The sequence below is a fragment of the Zosterops lateralis genome, assembly GCF_965231275.1.
Source record: "Zosterops lateralis genome assembly, chromosome: 9".
Lineage (NCBI taxonomy): Eukaryota > Metazoa > Chordata > Aves > Passeriformes > Zosteropidae > Zosterops > Zosterops lateralis.
This window is the reverse complement of record NC_139769.1, coordinates 23,754,211-23,772,049: the sequence shown is the minus strand read 5'-3', so window position 1 is coordinate 23,772,049 and position 17,839 is coordinate 23,754,211. Positions and strand designations below refer to the sequence as shown.

The following is a 17,839-nucleotide window of genomic DNA, read 5'->3' as shown; positions in this document are numbered from 1 at the left end:
CTTAGTTTTCTGCTGGATTTACCACTAAATACGATTCCTTTATAGGAACTGAATGCTTCAAGTCATCCAGCAAGTAAGTATGGGAGTGTGAGGGGACCCAATAATGACCAGTGATGGGCTTCAGCCCAGCAAAACACACTTTACCTTGATCCATGGTGCCCAGGCTCAAGAATAATAAAGAAAATAGTAATGAACATTATGCACAAACTTGAGGGGCAGAAGGCTGTGCTTGCCCTAGAGTAGGAGAAGGAACAGTTTTTCAGTGAAGCAGCAGCTTCATCCAGTTCCAGATTTACAGACAATGACTTGTTAAAGACCACAAAAAGGTGTGAAAGGAGAACACTAAAAACCACAAAGCAGACTGTGGAGCAAAACTCATTCTCACTTTAAGGCAAGTTCCAAACCAGACTCAGCATTAGACAAATGCTGCTCACTCCATGCTCTGAAGTGTCTGGCTTGCTTTTGAGCAATTAACAAAACTCATTATTTTGAATATTTTTTCTTGTTCACCTCTGGTGAACAAGTGAAGGAGCCACTTTGTTTCCAGGTCAAAAGGAGCAGACCAAGCCCAGGAGACTTGTGGCTTCTCTGCTATTTGGCATCTCTTATGCCCCAGCCTGGCAGAAAAAACACACACACCTTGAGCTGGTGAAAATCTTACTCAGATGGTCTGACAGTCTTACACCTCACACAAAATTTAGAAGAATGTACATTCATCCCAGACAGAAAACAAGACATATTTCAAAGTGTTCTTCATTAATTTATCACTTAATATAAATGCCGACAAAAAAGCAGGTAAGACCTTGTAGACACTTCCATCTATTTACAAACCAAATACTGAATCACTTTTCCACTCCTTTTTCTTTGTTCAATCTGCAACTCAAAGCACCTCAGACATTCTGTGAGAGCAAGGTGAGGCTGAGTCAGCTTTAAGAGGGAGAAAAGCAAGGTGAAGAAGGGAAGGGAAGAAACAGCATTTTAACATATGGCTTTTTCTATATAACTGCCATACATGTACAGTAGGTCTCCACTCCCTTGTTCTTTCACACAGAGTGACACCATTGTTTCTGTAGGTCTGAGAATTATATAAAGGAGACCAATACTGATTTTCAAATCTCTGGATCCTCTTGCCTTTTGCTCCCTCAATGCATTCTGTCCCACTTCAGCAGAGTATCTAGAAGGTTTTTCTTTCAAGTCTAAAAAGTATATTGTAGGAGTAAAGACACAGGGAGTTGGATATAGAGAACTTTCTTCTATTCCTTTTATTATCTCAGTTTTCCCAAAAGGTAGCAAAACATCTAACCCTTCTTGGGAAAGACACAGCAATTCCCCAAGTACCTCTGAACATCTCTTCCATGATCAGGCCTGTATGTACAAGACTTCATAATTCCCCTGAACTTGCAAAGAATTCAATTAATGGAATTCTTCTCATACATTCTACTTCATCCCTATGCCTACTGCACATGTTTTGATAGTTACAAACAGTAAATATCCACAGTATCAACCCAGAGTCAGCCACTCCCATGAAGGATTGAGAATTTTTGTTTATAGGAAAGAGAAACAGGAAAGGAAGAAAACAGCAGAAGGAGAAGAAAAGCAAGGAAAAACACAAGGAGAGAATGAATGATATTTTGTTTAGCATTGATTCATGAGAACAGCAGATGGAATTTCACTTATCTAGAATCCTAAATAAATTTAAGAAATAGTTCATAATCTGACTCAACAAATCTCATGGTGTCCTTTATTACCTAGGCTATCCTTTATTTTATTTTTTATTAAATATACCTCTGCAGGGCACAATCACATACAATCAATACGATTGGATAATTACATGAGCTCTATCCCAAGCATATATGCACCAATGTTAAAAAGTTATTTAAAAAACCAAACAAAACAAACAACCCAAAAATTAAAATAAACTCCACCCAAAAAGGTGATAATGACTGCAGAATGTCTCGGGGAGACTTGTAAGGAACTAACAAGATCAAAGAAAATTAGACTTACAAAAACCACAAAAAAAAAATCATATATCGAGAAATCCCACAACTGGAAGTAGATAATTTCAAAGAAGAAGTGGGAGCTGCCATATAGATCCCACAATTCTTCCTCCCTCCTCTCACACATGTCTTGCTTCACCTCTTCCTCCCCATAGCAACAAATACAAGGGGGGGAAGAGCTTAACGCGACACTACCAGTTAGAGAAAATAGGGAAAAATAGCCAAGCTACGGAACAGTCGCTGACTTCAAGGAAAGATCCTTTTAAGCATGGAAGCTGCTGACACAGCAAGCAGAGGCTAAAGGGGGAATGGAAACTCCTTAAAATTAGGTAAAACTCTAAAAGTGATCAGTTTTGCCCATGTTGATCAGCTTCACTTAGGAGAGGCTGTAGATGAACAGTACCAATTGAGAGCTATGCAGCAGCTGTGATGTGAACAGGATTGCTTCTTCCTCTCAAGTTGCTCCATGCATTTATTAAAGGCTGCTGCCAAATTTCTTTTTAAAAAACTACAATTAAAGAGGTCAGTGCACACATCCAGTTGTGGGATCCATCTGATATACAATCTGGTTTGGATGCCAAAGACTTGTGAGTACTGTCTGCCACAGAACTATTTATAAAATCTTTTTTTAACATTACAAAGAAGCAAATAATTTCTTGAGCATCAAATACTCCACAATATTTTTTTTCCACTTACACATGTGTTTACCCCATATACATTTCACATGTAATTCCACCATGTCTAATGCTTTTTTTTTTTTTCTCCAGAGACTGCACTACCTGTTGTTTCTGTCTCTCCCAATACTGTATTTTTCAAATCAAAGTGGACAATTGTGTTTTCCTAAAACTTGCAGTTCTTCAAAACAGTTGTTTCCTGGCATATGAAAACATCCAACCAGTATATCCAAGGAAAGCTGCCTTGCTGGATGAAGTTAGGCACCTGAACCTTCCCAATTGCTGAAGACCTTGCAATTAGCACTAAAATTCATACACAAACTCACTGAAATTGCAAAGATTGCCTGGGAAAGATCACTTAATTATTCATGTTACTAAGCTACAGGCATCCAATTTTGATTATTATGGCAAATAATTTAGGCATCAAAATGACTCTGATGTTCTTGATGCAAACAAATCCACATTGCCATGTGCTCTTTATATTGGGAAATTTCAGAAAAAGCTGCAGCCTCTTTGCTTGCCACACTTCCCATGGAACAATATTACACTTGCCAATAGGAAATAAAATTAGAAAGAAAATAAATGTTAAGTTTGTTCTCCTTTCTCTGCTAACCAAGGCTCTACCTGCATCACAAGAAGTGCTTCCAAGACTGTGACAACACTAAGCAGTTACATTCTTCTTCCTACAGAAGAATAAAGGCCACATGTTAACTGTAGAAGGACACTGTGCTGGGACAACATTTCCCCAGACCTCATTCTTATGGTGTGTAACTGGAATTAACTTAACTCTAGTCTCTGTCATCCCCTGACATTCCAACAGAAAATAATGCAGTTGGTAACAGTTGACTATGGAAATGAAAATCTCCAATGAAGTTTTTTGACATTTTAAGAGTCTATTTGAATTGAGAGCAAATCAATTTGTGCTACATAATAATCTGTATGTTGATTTACCACAAGTAACAACCACCCATCTCTTGGCACCACAGCTGTACACAAAAGGTGGCTTAGAAGAGCTGCTTCATTTTCCTCAGAAATTCAGTTTACACTTACTCAAGCAAGGTGGATGCTTTTCCAGTTCATAACTCCATTACCACGTAGGCAACTCCCTTTTTTCACCCCCAGAGGAATTGTTTCATTGTGATACAAGAATCTAAGTTGCTGACACGCTAACTTTTTTTTGGTTGTTTTTAAATCAGCAACATTAGGAGGCAAGAATGGAAGGTTGTGTTTTGGAAAGTGAATGATGACAAAATTTGAATAAGAAGGTAACATCATAGCCCAGCAGAACAGCTCTGTGTTCCTTCTATCTATCTTAGGACCAAAACCACTTCTCTATACAGACACAGACAAGCACAAAAACTTGCACACTGCATATGTTTGGATCTTTACTCCCATTTTTGAGCAGAGAGGGTGGCTCCCACTGTTGAGCCTCCTGAACACTGGCATGGCATTTCTTAGACCATCAAAGCAGGTCTGAAAATGCCAGTCCAGGAAAGAAACTTTATACTGGGGGTGTTTCAGATGACTGTCCTGTAAGTCTGCTTTGTTATAGTCCAAAATTATAAATGGCAATGGAAATGAGAGTTTATGCTACTCGGACTTGAAGAGATTTCTCTTTGAACCTAAAAACTTTAGTATAAGTCTGTGAGAGTTTGAGTAGCTCAAGGAAGGGAAATGCCAGCAGCTGTCTTATACTATTAATAAAAGCCTCATTCCTGGCCCTTTCTAATATAAAATTTGCCCCACCTTACTCAATCCATGCTTTCAAGAGACAATATCATCACAAGTTTGGTTCTTCCACATCTAATTTAATGCAATGCTAGTGTTTCACAAATCTTTTCGGTCCCACTGGACTTAGAAGTCAGTCACTTTTTAAACACAGATTTCTCTTTTGCTGTACTGAAGAAATTTTCAATCAGTATTCAATTAAGAAACACTTAAAAACAAGGCTTCTTGGATTATAACATTTCTAAGTTCCTTCTCCCTCTCTAAATGAGCCATTCAGTCAGCTGAGAGAGTGCATGAGAGACTGAAAACACATCACAACACCTCAGATACATCTCAGTACATTGCAAATTGTATGACTAAATGGAATGATTTTCCACAATTCAATGTATGGGCAAGGCTTGACAATCATTAACTTCTGGAAATTGTTACTAGGATAATACAGTCAACTCACAATACCCTACACAAATGTCTGACAATCAAAATGGCTACACCAGGGGGAAAAAAAAAGTGTAAAGCACAAGTCTTTGGCTCTCCTTTAAAGAAAAACAGCAGTTTACCATGTTTATACAGATCCCCTGTTTGCCTACCAGTAGGGGCAATATCACATTTGTGCATCACTGAGTAATAACACCATTAGAAAAGGCAACTTCACAGAAGTTATTGGCTAAGCGAATTCATTTGAATGCTCTGTTTTGAGGCAGCAAGCTGTCACTGTTACACAATCAGGGAGGGTGGATGGGCAAGCCACAGGAGAAAAAGAGCAAAAAGGGGAGAGACAGCTCAGAAAAACTCCACAGAGAAGAACTTGAGAAGAACAGGGATAAAAGCGCTGCTAGCCTGAAAGGTGCTCTGATCTACAGAAAAAAAGTCCTACTCTGGAATGGGACAGCATGCAAAAAGGGCAGAAGAACAAGTTTAAAACTTCTATTAAGAAAAAAGAACTAGGTCACAGACAGACAGATGAGATGCTGACAGAAGGAGGGAAATAACACCACAGAATAAACAGACATCACCTATATACTGACTGAATCACTGACACACTGAAGCTTAACCTACCACTTGAACCTTCCTATTCTGCAGGTTTGTCCATGCTGTCCATCTGGCTGGAACCCAGATATCAGTGAGGGTTCAGAGTTGTCTGGGGTAGCAGAAAATTTAACCTACCTACCAAAGACACAGCAGTGCCCTGACACCATGGTAACACTGCTTCTTCTTGCCCAATAGAAGGAACTAAACCACTTGGTAGCCAAGACCAATTTCACTGAGGTGGCCAGAATTCCTGTATGACTGGGACAATGATGGGCTACAGGAATGAGTGTAGCAAGATACAGTCACTCCAGACATTTTCATGCTTGTTAGGTGTAAACATCAGTGCTGCCACTACATACAGAGCTATCTGTCCCCCCGGTCTCCCAGTTTTTCCACAAAACCGGAACATTTTAGGTGCAGTTTCCAGACAAAAACTTAAGAGCATGCACTGCATTTTGCTGTTGGATTTGTTTAATCAACTAAACTTCTGCAAAAAAAGCAGAAAAAGGGAAAGAGGAGGAGGGGATGAAGCAAAGTCAAAAATCAATACTGTTAGTAGATATCAAACAAACTATTTAACAAGCCAAACTATAATTTTGGGCAAACAGGGCATTCACCTGGACACACTGATCACAACAAGGACATTATGCACAAAGTACAGCACAGAGAGCTGGATGAATGAGAAAAAAAAACAAACCAGTAAGGTCTCCCTTCTAATCCACAGATTTCGGAAGCATTCATCATATGTAGGCCAGCAATCTAAATAGTGCTTACTGAAGAATTCCAGGAGAAAATGTGGAGAAAAGAATAATCCCTAACCTGGTGAGGGAACTAGGAAGTAAAAGGTAAAGAGGTTTTTGCCCTTCCAGATTTTCTTCCTAGTATTACAAATGAATCTGTAGTGTACAACCTATCATAACCATATTTGAAAAATAATTTTACATCCACAATTACTACAGTCAAAAAAAGGCACATTCTGGGCTTGTCCTCCTAGATTAGAATATTGCACTAATTATCTTGACTAAGATGAGCTCCCTGTGTTAATAAAGACACAGCAGGAAAGAGCAAACTAATTAAAATTAAGTAAAAGTCTGACCTGAGGGTGGTGCTCTGCACTGAAGGATGAGAGGGCCCAGGGCCTGTGCCAGGTGACTTGGGAGCAGGCAGCCAGGAAAAGACTTTCATCCTCCTCATGCTCAGAGCTGAGAAGGGAGGAACAGACCTGATGGGCTCCCAACTACATCACCCCAGTTCTGCTCGGCTCCAAGGGGAGTGGCTGCAATGCCTGGCTTCAAGTAGGAGATATAGATGGATAGAGGCAAGGGGAGATGAAGCTGTTTCAGTGCAAAGTTGGTTCTTTGCAAAAAGTTAAAAGAAGTGTTAGAAAAAAGCAAGCTTCAAACTACTCTACGCAATTGAGAGGCCAAAGTTCAACTAAGAGTGAAATAAACCCGTGTTAAGACACATGGAAAGTATGAGGGGGTGTGCTGAAAAATGCTTTTATTTTCATTCAGTGCTTCTACCTCCCAGACATTTGATCACAACAGCTGCGCTCATGCGAAAAAATTCTTAAAACATACCCAATATATATACAGATATAACTATGTATATATGTATATATATATTTATATATAAATTTTTATTTAAATAAAAAAGAAAGCTCGAATCCCAAGCCAATATGTGTATCAAATCCTTGACCAGCCAGGTCTGTAGGGCATAATTAAATTCAATGTGAAATAGTATATAAACGCGGTGCCTTGACTGGGCAAATTAAATAATTGCTACTCAAAAGAGTCTTCTGTTTGGACTCTCCTACTGGTAGGCAATAGTGAGACTGTATCCCCTCCCTCCCCCCCTTTGTTTTATTTAACAGTATGATGAATGCAAAGCTTAGCCCAAGGTTGCTATAACCTCAGCAGGAGTTAAGGTTAAGGAAAAAAAACTAAAATCCAAGAAAATTTATTAACTCTTGCTTTACCCAACCAAAGCAGTGCAGTAATTTATTACATAACCAGTGCTTTCCCACTTAGTAGTCTAACCCAGAAAGAAAAAAATGACAACAGGCCAAGAAGGTAAAGAGGGAGCAGCACTTGAAAAATCATTTTCAAGAGGTTTTGATATCCAAGATCTTACCTCAGCATATGCCAAAAAAGTAAAAAAAATGTGCAGCAAGAACAAAATCTTCAATTAAAAAATAATAATCAAAAGACACTTATAGCTTCTCTGGCTTATGCCCACAAAGCATCTACTTAGAGAAGTATCAGATCTATCAGGCAAAATTTGCTTCTCAGTACTTCTGGCAAGATCTGGGCTGCACTTTCCGTGGTTACTTTGGTGCAATTCTCCCCCCATCAAAAATGAATCCAGGGTGGATTCACTGCAGCCCTGACAAACTGCAGGTTGATACTCAGGTGTCAGATTCTAACATACACAGATCTTAAACAGGACCACACCTTTGCAAAAACCCTGTCATTTGTAGTTTAAATTCAGCGATTTAAACCACAAGCTCAGGTTAAGCTCCTGGCCACAATGGGAAGATTTTCGTTAAGCATGAAGTTTGCTGCACATCTTTTGACACTGCAATTCACAGCTACTCTCCAACCCTCATTCCTTGCTTGCCCTTAAACCATACAAGGAAGTGGCCTAATTCTTTTAGTAAGGTAATAAGGAATTATGCACTGGGTATGTAATAATACCAAAATAAAAGAAAAAACCTACTTCATTAAGATCATACAATTAATCAAACAGAGTATATATATAATATTTTTTTTTTAAGCCCTGGGATTCAAGGCGTCCAAAGTTATTAAAATAAAGTTCATTCACAGAACAAAAACAAATTTAATTTGAATTGCTTGCAGATACTGCTAATTTTCATTTTTTTAATTAAAAAATGCGTTAATGTGAACTATGTGCAGGATTTGTTTCTAGTAGTTGTGTTTGTGCACATTGCCTCTGGACCTGCTGCTCTGCTACTGCTGCTGCTCCTGGGTTTCTCCAATGATCCCTGGAAAAAAACCACGAGATGGAAGCTGCCACACCCTGGCAGAAGGAACTCCAGGGTGTGCTGGCCTTGTTTCATGGAGCAGATGTGGGTGTCACTCCCGCTCGCTGGGAGTCATGGCCATCTCCTCCTCCCTCGGGCTCCTCTGACAGGCTGAGAGATGCCATGTTGTTTGACAGGAGGCCAATGTTCTCTTGGGTCAAAGCTGATCCATTCGGAACATCACTGCTGAAGGGAAGTTCAGGAGAGGAGAGGAGAGGAGAGGAGAGGAGAAAGGGGAAGTGGGTGAAAAGAAACAGTTACTGAGATTTTTCCTTTATTTTTAAGCAAGAAGACTTCAGTGTACACATTCCAGTATATTTAACTTACCTAATAATAATTTATCTTTTTTTCTCCTAATTTATAAAAAATAAACAGCTGTTTTGATTTCATTACTTTCACAGCACCAGGAAAAATTTGTTCCCGCCCTGGACGTGTCAACCTAATGGTGCAGCGCAGAACACCAGAACTGATTATAAAAAGAAGGTGCAGACTTCATCAGCAATAGTGTATTTATTCAGAAAATGCTCATTCTGAATAAATATTAATATTCCAAACTGCTCACATGAAGTTACATAAACAGCCAAGCTTCTCTGTTCAGTGCTGGCCTGAATACATGTAGATGCTCGTGGCCATTTGAAAATACTTCCTGTAGAGACCTTCCAGCATTTCCAGCCAATATCTTATTCCAACTTTCTATTAAATGTGAACTGAAATCAATCTCAGCATCTACACAGATAAAAGTCCACTACTGACAACTGAAAGTGAACTTAGTTTCAAAGGGTTTGCCTTCCTAAACAACATCCACATCACAAACCTTAGCAGGATGGGATAACTTTCACATTTGGGAGATTTCTTTTATTTGAAACTAAAACAGCAGATAAGGATTTCTCTTGTGCTGGCTGCATAACTCCTGCTTCTCCCTACTAATCATCCAATACTGACTAGATGGATTCTTCTCTGACAGACACTGCAAGTCTTCTGTTCCATTAATTTATATACAGTCTTATTCCACTCACCTATTCCACAGCTAGAGAGGTCCCTAATTCATGCCTGCACTATAAAAACTTGATTTGTATTCTCTTTTTCTAGTAGCTGCTTCCTCATCAGAACTGATGTGAGGCAAGGGTAATTATTCAACAGGAGAGCAGCCCTGAAGAAGTCAGTCTCCTGTTACATTGAAGGCCATGTTACCTGAATGTTAGTGTAAGGTCCTCAGCTGGAACCTTGTTTTGTGGTTCTAATTGTCCATTTTCTGTCTGTTTAGTGGTGCTCAGCTTGTTTTTCATATCCAGTGAAGACTGGCTCTCCTTTAAAGCAAGAACAGATGAAAAATTCTTTAAGAGTGTGTTGAAAGAATTGGAGACTTCATCCCTTAGGGATGATGAAGGCAACCTGTAAATTGCAGTCACACAGTTTAACCTGCAAAAGCCATGAGACAAAACCAGACTTTTAGATATGCTCATCCTCACAGGACACAGTATTCCCCAAAAAGAAGGGACGATCCTTGTAACAACAAGCAAAGGCCACAGACTGTAACAGCACACAGACTTCTGAACACTAGCCTGTACCTGCAGGTGATGCTTCCTATGTTAAAGCAGTTTATAGAACTCATGGCACAGTGATCTTGGAGACAATTTGGTTTCCATCAAATTCAACACCACGCTTATTTCAAATGGTGACAAATTAACGGCATTTTAAAGTGGCCACATTAAACTTCTTCATGAAGAAGACTCATGAAACTCTTCAGCAGGTTTTGAACAACAGAGGTGAAGAGGAAAATGGATGACTGCAGCTATGGGCATCCAGCAGGGAGCCCTTGTGCCAGGGTGAAAGGGCCGCAGCCGGGTACACAGCTCTCCACTGCATCTCTCTGCCTTCCACGCCCCCAGCACTCACCATGCTCAGCTCACGGGTTCGCTTCCCAATTTCCCTTTCCACTTGGTGTAGCTCCAAGCTCAGCTGTTCACTTGAGATCATCCCAGGCCACTTGGGAGGTGGGGGTGGGGGCTGTGGTTGGCCTGCCAGGGTAGTCGCCTCTCTCTGCAACAGCAGCCTGTTACTAACAGCCTAAATGCATAAAGCCAAGCACATACACAACTGAGCACACGACACACCAAGCACAGAGAGCTCTAAGGCCATAATTCCAGAGTATTGTTCATTTGCAAAACCAAGGCTGCCTCTCACCACACTTCACAATGTCCCAATTGAAATCACTTCCAATGCAAGTTTCAACATGTTTCTGTACACACGGACAAGTTTTTTTATTTTCATTTTTAAACAAGCAGTGTTAAATACCTCTTGGTGTCAAAATCTTGCACATGTTTTCTTCATATACCACTCCCTTCTCAAAACTAAGACTAAATCCATGAACTAAAACACTACTCTCTTCTAAGCTCTATGTTCAACAAAAGAGAACTGCAGATAAACAAATCTACTGCTTTATTTCCAGCAGTAGAATTTATCTAATTCTACACCAGAGTCAGAATTAATATTACAACATCTTGAGAGATGTAGCTGTTGATATATAGGTCTCTACCGACCCCCATTAGGAAACAGAGGAACAGAGACGGGCAAATGACTACGGTAATTCAAAAGTTACAAGTTACTAAAGGCAGCAGCCATGTCAGCCATTCTAAAACTCTGCTAATACTTGCAAATCAGTTCTGCAAGTGCATGCTCTGCATTTAGATACATCATCTTGTACTCCACACAACCCAACAGCTGACTGGTCATTAAGAAGAAATGCCCATGCAATGCAAAAGCAAAATTATCTAGTTCTTCATGCTCTGGCTGAATTGATTGCTGCAAGCTTGTAATAGGCAAACCAGTGAAGACTCCTTGATTTCTTGATTTCTGGTATCTACATGCAGCTTTAAACAGAAGAGATAAACTGAAAGCTGTTCTTACTCAAAATAATTTATTAATTCTGCAAAATTCCTATTATGGCCAAATCAAGGCTCAACATTCAACTCTGTAGGATTTAACACTGACACAATCACAACAGTGATGAGCAGGAGAAGGCCACTCACAGGTTTTGCAACTTTCCAATACTCTTGTATTATGGCAAAGGCAGACATGCATTGAAAACATTTTCTCCTCTCATTCCCAAACAAGAGCACAAGAACACAAGCTATGTTTCAAGTAACTAACAAATGCATATTGCTGTGACTTAATTGTGAGCTCTTAAACTAATCTGCAATAACCCTCCTCTGTAACATGTGTTCTTAGCTAACCATAGCTTCAGCAGAATCTGCTATCCACTACTTACAGCAATTTCTGGGAAAATGTTAACACAAATAGTTGCTGAGGTACCTAGAACAGTTTTCTGGTAAATATTTACTGATTTTTCCTAAGAGGAAAAAAGTAACTAAAGCTTTCTGAAATGATGCATTCATTCTGGCTTGACATTTCTCCCTCTGTCTCACAAAATCAAAAGATTTCAGCTCATTAATTCTTTTACAAACACTCATCTTTCCTTATGCTACAACTATGCTTCTCCTAAGCAGAGAGCCATAAAATATTAAGCCTTAATTTTTAAAGCTATATATATTACATATTTACTTTCTTGACTCTTGTGGTTTGTGCTATTTAGGAAGAAATCAGTACAAACACAAAGCCAAACATGAAACAGATGAAGTTCATGGCTTTCTGTACATAAAATCAGACATTTCTAACAGCAGTAAAGTCAAGAACAGACACCTACACCCCAAGTTACCCTCTGAGCAGAGCTGAACAGAGGGAAGTGAGAAAGAGAATGACAGCAAACAAGACTGAGCACAGACTGCAGATTCAAATATGGTGTTGATGTGCACGTGGAGTGCAGGGAAGTTTCTGCTGCTAACCTAAAGACTGACACCGGGACTACAGCCCTGATGCCTGGCATCACAGGATTAAGTACTGTTACTGAGTATCACTACAAAGGTCAGCCAATTAAAAGCTTTACCAGCCTCATCTCTCTCCATACCACCCCCTAGTGCTTCTCCAAATGCTGGTACCAACCTCCAGTCCCCTCATTTGTGTCTGCTGGCTGATCTGATGGTCAACTTGCTGCAGTTCCATGCGCAGCTGCTGCTCTCGTTCAGCTGAGGGCAACGGCTTCCCGTGTCCAGCCACATCTGACATGGACAGTCTCTCCCTGGGGGATTGGAAAATAAGGAGATTAAAAATATATATATATCTTTACTCAACTGGCACAGAAATAAATAGATAAAATAAAATTTAGAAAAAGTCAAAGAAAAAATAAAGCCATCCTACCTGTCATTGAAACGTCCCTGAGAAGGTATACTTTGATGTGGAGAATATGGAGAGCTTCCCCAGCCACTGTGGGTTTCGTAAGGACTGTAGTCTACCAGGGAACAGAAGAAAACCACGTTGCATTACTACAAAACCACCCTTTCAGTCATTCAGCCAACACAGAACTAGACAGAGAAGAAGAAGAAGAAAGGCCAGCCCTCTAATTATGAGAAGTTCAACATTTCTTCTGACTAAATGAACACAGAAATACTCTCTGTGACTGGTCTCACATGTCTAATACGTGACTCTCGATGTACATCTAACAGTCTGTGAAACCTCCCAGAGATTGTGAAGGACTTCAGCTACTCAGGCAGATGAACAAACACAGAACAAAGCTTACAGACATGATGATTGCAGTTATTTTTACTACTGAAGTTCCTAAAAAACTCAGGAGTTCACTGGTAATTCTGACATACCTAGGTAACTACAGTTTAAAGATTAAGTTTTCAGGGAAGTTAAGAGTTCCACCTGTAATAAAGTCTAAAAATTACTGCCTGAAAAAGTTTGAAAAATTACTGCCTAGAAGCAAGTTTGGGGGGAATATAATAATTAAATGTTTTCTTAAGATTATTCAGTGCACCTCAAGAAAGAGACAATCTTTTGGAGGAAGACAGAAAGCCATATTATGCATGTGATCAGAAAATAGACGTGTTGGAAATGAACTACTTCTACTTTTTTGCTTTGCCTAACAGTGCACGAGACAATGGCTGCATTAAGGCTGCAGGAGCAGCTACCCATAAGGCAGGAGAGCAGCAGGACAGTACTTCATCAATAGGATTTTGCATTTGTATTTGGGATAGTGCTAAGGTTCTGGATTCTGCTGCTACAGATTTAAAATAAGCTTCACATCAGAGGGACTGGCAGAACAAAGTAACTTCTTCCAAACAGCAACAACGTACCACTAACAAATACACTATGCATGCACAAACACTTCACGGAATCACTGAATATTAAATACATATATATTGAGTTGGAAGGGACACGTAAAGACCACAGAGTCCAACTCCTGGCCCTCCACAGAGACCCCAACAATCCCACCCTGTGCCTGAGAGTACTGTCCAAACACTTCTGGAGCTCTGGCAGTCCTGGGACTGTGACCATTCCCTGCTCAATGTCCTATCACCCTCTGAGGGAAGAACCTTTTCCTGATATCCAACCAAACCCTCCCCTCACACAGCTCCAGTCCTATCACTGGTCACCAGAGAGAAATCAGGGCCTGCCCTTCTGCATCCCTTTGAGAAGAAGTTGCAGACTTGCAGTCTGCCCTCAGTCTCCTCTTGTCCTCAGAAAGCTGTAGTAACCTTGTTCTGAATTCATACACTGAAGTCTTCTCAGTATAACCCTACCTGAAGTTATTTTAAGTGGCATTAACACACACCATAGCTGTATTTCTAAGACAAGATACAAGTTTACAGGGCTTGTCTTCAACCTGTAAACACTGTAGCAGTAAAGGAAACAGCAACAGGCAGCAAAATCCAAGAGCACAGATCATACCTGAAATGATGGATTTGGTGGCAGCTCCCTGAACTGCCATGGCCTGCATGGGCCCAGAGTTCTGGTACATGGCTTTGGAAGTACGAGAGATGGCCCCAAATCTTGACACAGTTGGTCGGTCTCCAAAGGGAATGAGGTCATCGTCCCCAGCCTCGGCCGCTCGTCGCTGCATGTCCAGTCGCTGCTCACGCATGGCTTTGCTATCCACATTCTGGACAAGATGTGGAAAAGACACTCAAAAACTCATTCAGAGAGAAACAGGATCACAGTCCTTTTACAACAGTTTGGTAAGTGCAGTAAGTTACTCTCATATTCTCTATTCCCTTCACTTTTCAACTAGTTTTCCACTTTCTAAGTCCACTGTCAGAGGGGACCTCTCCTTAATGGTTTACCTTAAGATGCCCATTACTACAGCACAATGTAGAAGCTGCAAAATTGTGGTCAAATCCAGAAGAAGAGAGCAGCAGCAAATGGAAACTGAGACAGAGAAAGTCAAGTGGGAAAAGAAGGGGAAAAAAAACTCCCCCTTACATAAACTCAAAAAAGAGATCTGTGGGCATCTCTGAGGAATACATATTCCTTCTAGAATCCGAAAGAAATTTCTCTGAAGCCCAGTGTTAATAATTATATCACCTAGCAGCCTGCAAATGACTCAGAAATTTTCAGTATTTTTCAGTACTGCACTTGCTTGGACATGTCTAGTTTATCTTCTCAGGTATTTTTCATTAAGCAGCAGTACTGTTTGGAATACCCTGGCTTCTAACTGAGTTTTAGACTCAAACACCTTAATGGGTCAGCATATGAAGAGAGGAAGTGTTCACTCTCTGCTCAAAGAACTGAGTTAAATAGGAAAGCTATCTGTTGGCTACCAGAAAATGTAAAATGGTATGAATTGCCAAAATTAAGTTAAGACTTTGCTAAAGAAGTAAAACTGTTCACAGTAAAACAAAAAGAGCAAGGTAAGTGGGGCCACTACACCGTGAAAATTGTCTAAAGGCTACAACCTTTGGTATAGTTCAATATTAAAATAAAACTCTGCAAGCTTTCAGTGGGGATAAGGATTGCTAGAAATAGTTAACATATCTGAGGCAAGAATAAAGGGGTGAAAATGGCAGTAATGACTAAGTTGGAAGCTTAACTCAAGAAATGTAATACTTGGAAACTGAAAGCTTTGGGAAAATCTACTTTGGAATTCAGGAAAAAAGTTACATTTTTGTCTCAAGGCCATAGGATGTTAGTACCAGTTTTAATATACTTCTATTTACTCAGTAAAGCTGCATGTCACCTGAAGAATATTCAGCGTTATGCACTCTCAGATGATACTACTCCTGTCCTTCAATGAATGATCAAAAAAAAATTGCTGAAGAACTAATTCAGTAAAGGTCTCCTGATATTTTTTTCCCATGAGGAGAAAAAACCTGAAAAGCAGCAGAGATCCCATTTTGCTTATTTGAAAATTAGCTCTGGGGCAGAATAATACTTTGTTTAGCTTTGAGAAAGGAGGTTACTTCTCCAGAACCTTATTGCTGCTCCTAATTGAGCTGCAGGTTTTTTTTCCCCTACTGTTTTCTAGCAGCAGGGATAAAAGCCAAAAGCTGTTTATCATTCCTAGACACTGCCACTTGGACAGCAATAAGCTGATTCCCAGTAATCTCAGGACTTCCCCAGGTCAAATGTGGCAGTGTGATAACTCCAGGCAACCACACTGTGTAGGACAGGTAAAAAGGCCAAAGCTGCAGATGAAATGCAGTTTTTTGCTCTGCTTTTTTCAGGAGAAAGCCTCCTTTTTGGATCTATTTCCAACAGTGACTTCGAGGTTTTAAGAGGAAAACAATTCAGTAGACAGAAAAACGACAAATTTAATTCCAATGGGGCAGAGAGGAAAAGAGGAGCCTTTTTGAATTCTGATTAGAAATGGTCCCCCCCACCTCTTACTGGTCAAAGAAAGGTCACCATAACTCTGACAACACAAAAATAAAGGTCAATAGATCACTTTTGCAGATGGGGGTGAAGGAGAATAGATGAATCTCTGTAAAATAGTTCCTCAGGCTAAACAGCCTTTTCTCTTTAAGAGCTTGAATGACTTCTACGTGCATGGGCTACCAGCCTACTTCTTGTGTGGCTGATGTCTGAATGTTAGGAAGAAACTGAATAGTGGTAGTATGTAAGACTCCTCTTTATTTTCTTCTCCATTCATGACTCCCAGTAACAACACCCAAGCAGCCCCTTCATTTTGCAACAATGACCTAGCAAAAATGGAGCAGTACAATACAAGATCACAGCCCACCTCCCAAAGTTCAGGGAAAGGCTGAATAAGCTCAGCATAGAGGTAAAAATTGCCTTCAAGAAGAAACAGCCTAGTACAATGTTTTGACTATGCTTTTCTCAAAAACTTCATGCAAGTTTTGAGTACTCTTGTGGCCAAAAATCACAGTCCTTCAAGTAAAAACTAGTAACATCTGAACAGCAATAACACCCACCTTAAAAGGAATTAATTGCCTAAAGTTAAGTTACAGCCATCTTCCTTTGACAGAAAGAAGTACAAGGAGCAACAGATGGACATGCTTAATTAACAAGCTGACAGGACAGAGTATTTTTTCATTTCAAATAAGTGCAAATAATAATTCTTGCAAAATATTCTTGCTATCCATGGCTTCAGAGCAGAGTGGTTATCCTGCATCTACATGCAGAATTTTGTACCAGCTACACAAAGGCCGGACTGTTCATAAGTTTGAAAACAAAGTACTTCACACACCTGCAAATGTTTCTGTGACTGCAATGCACTTCTGAGCTTAAATAAAAGCACTGCCAACATTTGGAAAGCAAAACGAAAGCCCTTCCCAACCCACAGAAATATCCACTCTTCTTCTGTTTTCCCCTTATCCCTGCATACCGCCATCTCCACACTCCTTGCTGCCACAACATCTTTGGGTTTTGCATCTTTGGTTCCAATGTAGGAGCCGATGGTGTCACATGACCAGGGAGAGTACTGGCTGTAGTCATTTCCTTTGTATTTCCCAGCTACCTTCAGGTCTTCATCCAAGTACTGTACAAAAACAAAAATCTGGTTCTGTAAGTGAAGGGAAGGAGCAGTTTCACAGCCATCCCTGTTCACTTCAACAGTAGTGAACTTGAGAAACATCACTAGGAATATTTTTTATCAGATACATCACCCTCTGGAATTGGGCCAGAGAATGCATGAAGAGCGGGAAATTCTGAGGCCCTGGCTACACTCCCAGTGCTGACTGTTCACTTGGACAGTTTGAAAGTGATATTTTGACACTGGTTAAAAAAATAAATCTCTATCAAGCTGTTACTTCATTCAAATATGTCAGGAGTAAAGTCTGGTAACTGTAAAGAACGATTACTTCAATTAGTAATGGCTCAAAATTAATTTTCTTGGTTGCACTAAAAGTAGAGAGCTTAGGACCAGTGGTAGATCAACAGCCAGCTGAAATACTGGAGACTGTACTACAAGGCCTTCCCATCTAGACACAAAATCTACTTTCCCCAACACTTGCCAGTCCTGTACTGTTCTGATTTTCTTATTGTCTATACCTACCAGCATGTAAATACCCAAG

At 40.0% G+C, this 17,839-nt stretch overlaps 1 protein-coding gene across 14 annotated transcripts in view; it reads right to left on the bottom strand.

Moving 5' to 3' along the window:
- Positions 1 to 1,239: 1,239 nt before the first annotated feature.
- The window catches only part of RC3H1 (ring finger and CCCH-type domains 1), a 63,435-nt gene continuing 46,835 nt past the window's right edge, over positions 1,240 to 17,839 (bottom strand). For 7 of the 14 annotated variants that reach the window (XM_083867260.1, XM_083867261.1, XM_083867262.1 and 4 more), the window contains exons 14-20: positions 17,152 to 17,322; positions 14,259 to 14,469; positions 12,726 to 12,816; positions 12,471 to 12,606; positions 10,368 to 10,538; positions 9,663 to 9,778; positions 1,240 to 8,657 (exon numbers count right to left, since the gene is read on the bottom strand). In XM_083867260.1, coding sequence (XP_083723386.1) covers positions 8,504 to 8,657; positions 9,663 to 9,778; positions 10,368 to 10,538; positions 12,471 to 12,606; positions 12,726 to 12,816; positions 14,259 to 14,469; positions 17,152 to 17,322 — 1,050 coding nt within the window. In that variant the 3' untranslated portion in view covers positions 1,240 to 8,503. The remainder of the gene's footprint in view (positions 8,658 to 9,662; positions 9,779 to 10,367; positions 10,539 to 12,470; positions 12,607 to 12,725; positions 12,817 to 14,258; positions 14,470 to 17,151; positions 17,323 to 17,839) is intronic. The other 7 variants (XM_083867265.1, XM_083867256.1, XM_083867267.1 and 4 more) reach the window with 7 other exon arrangements.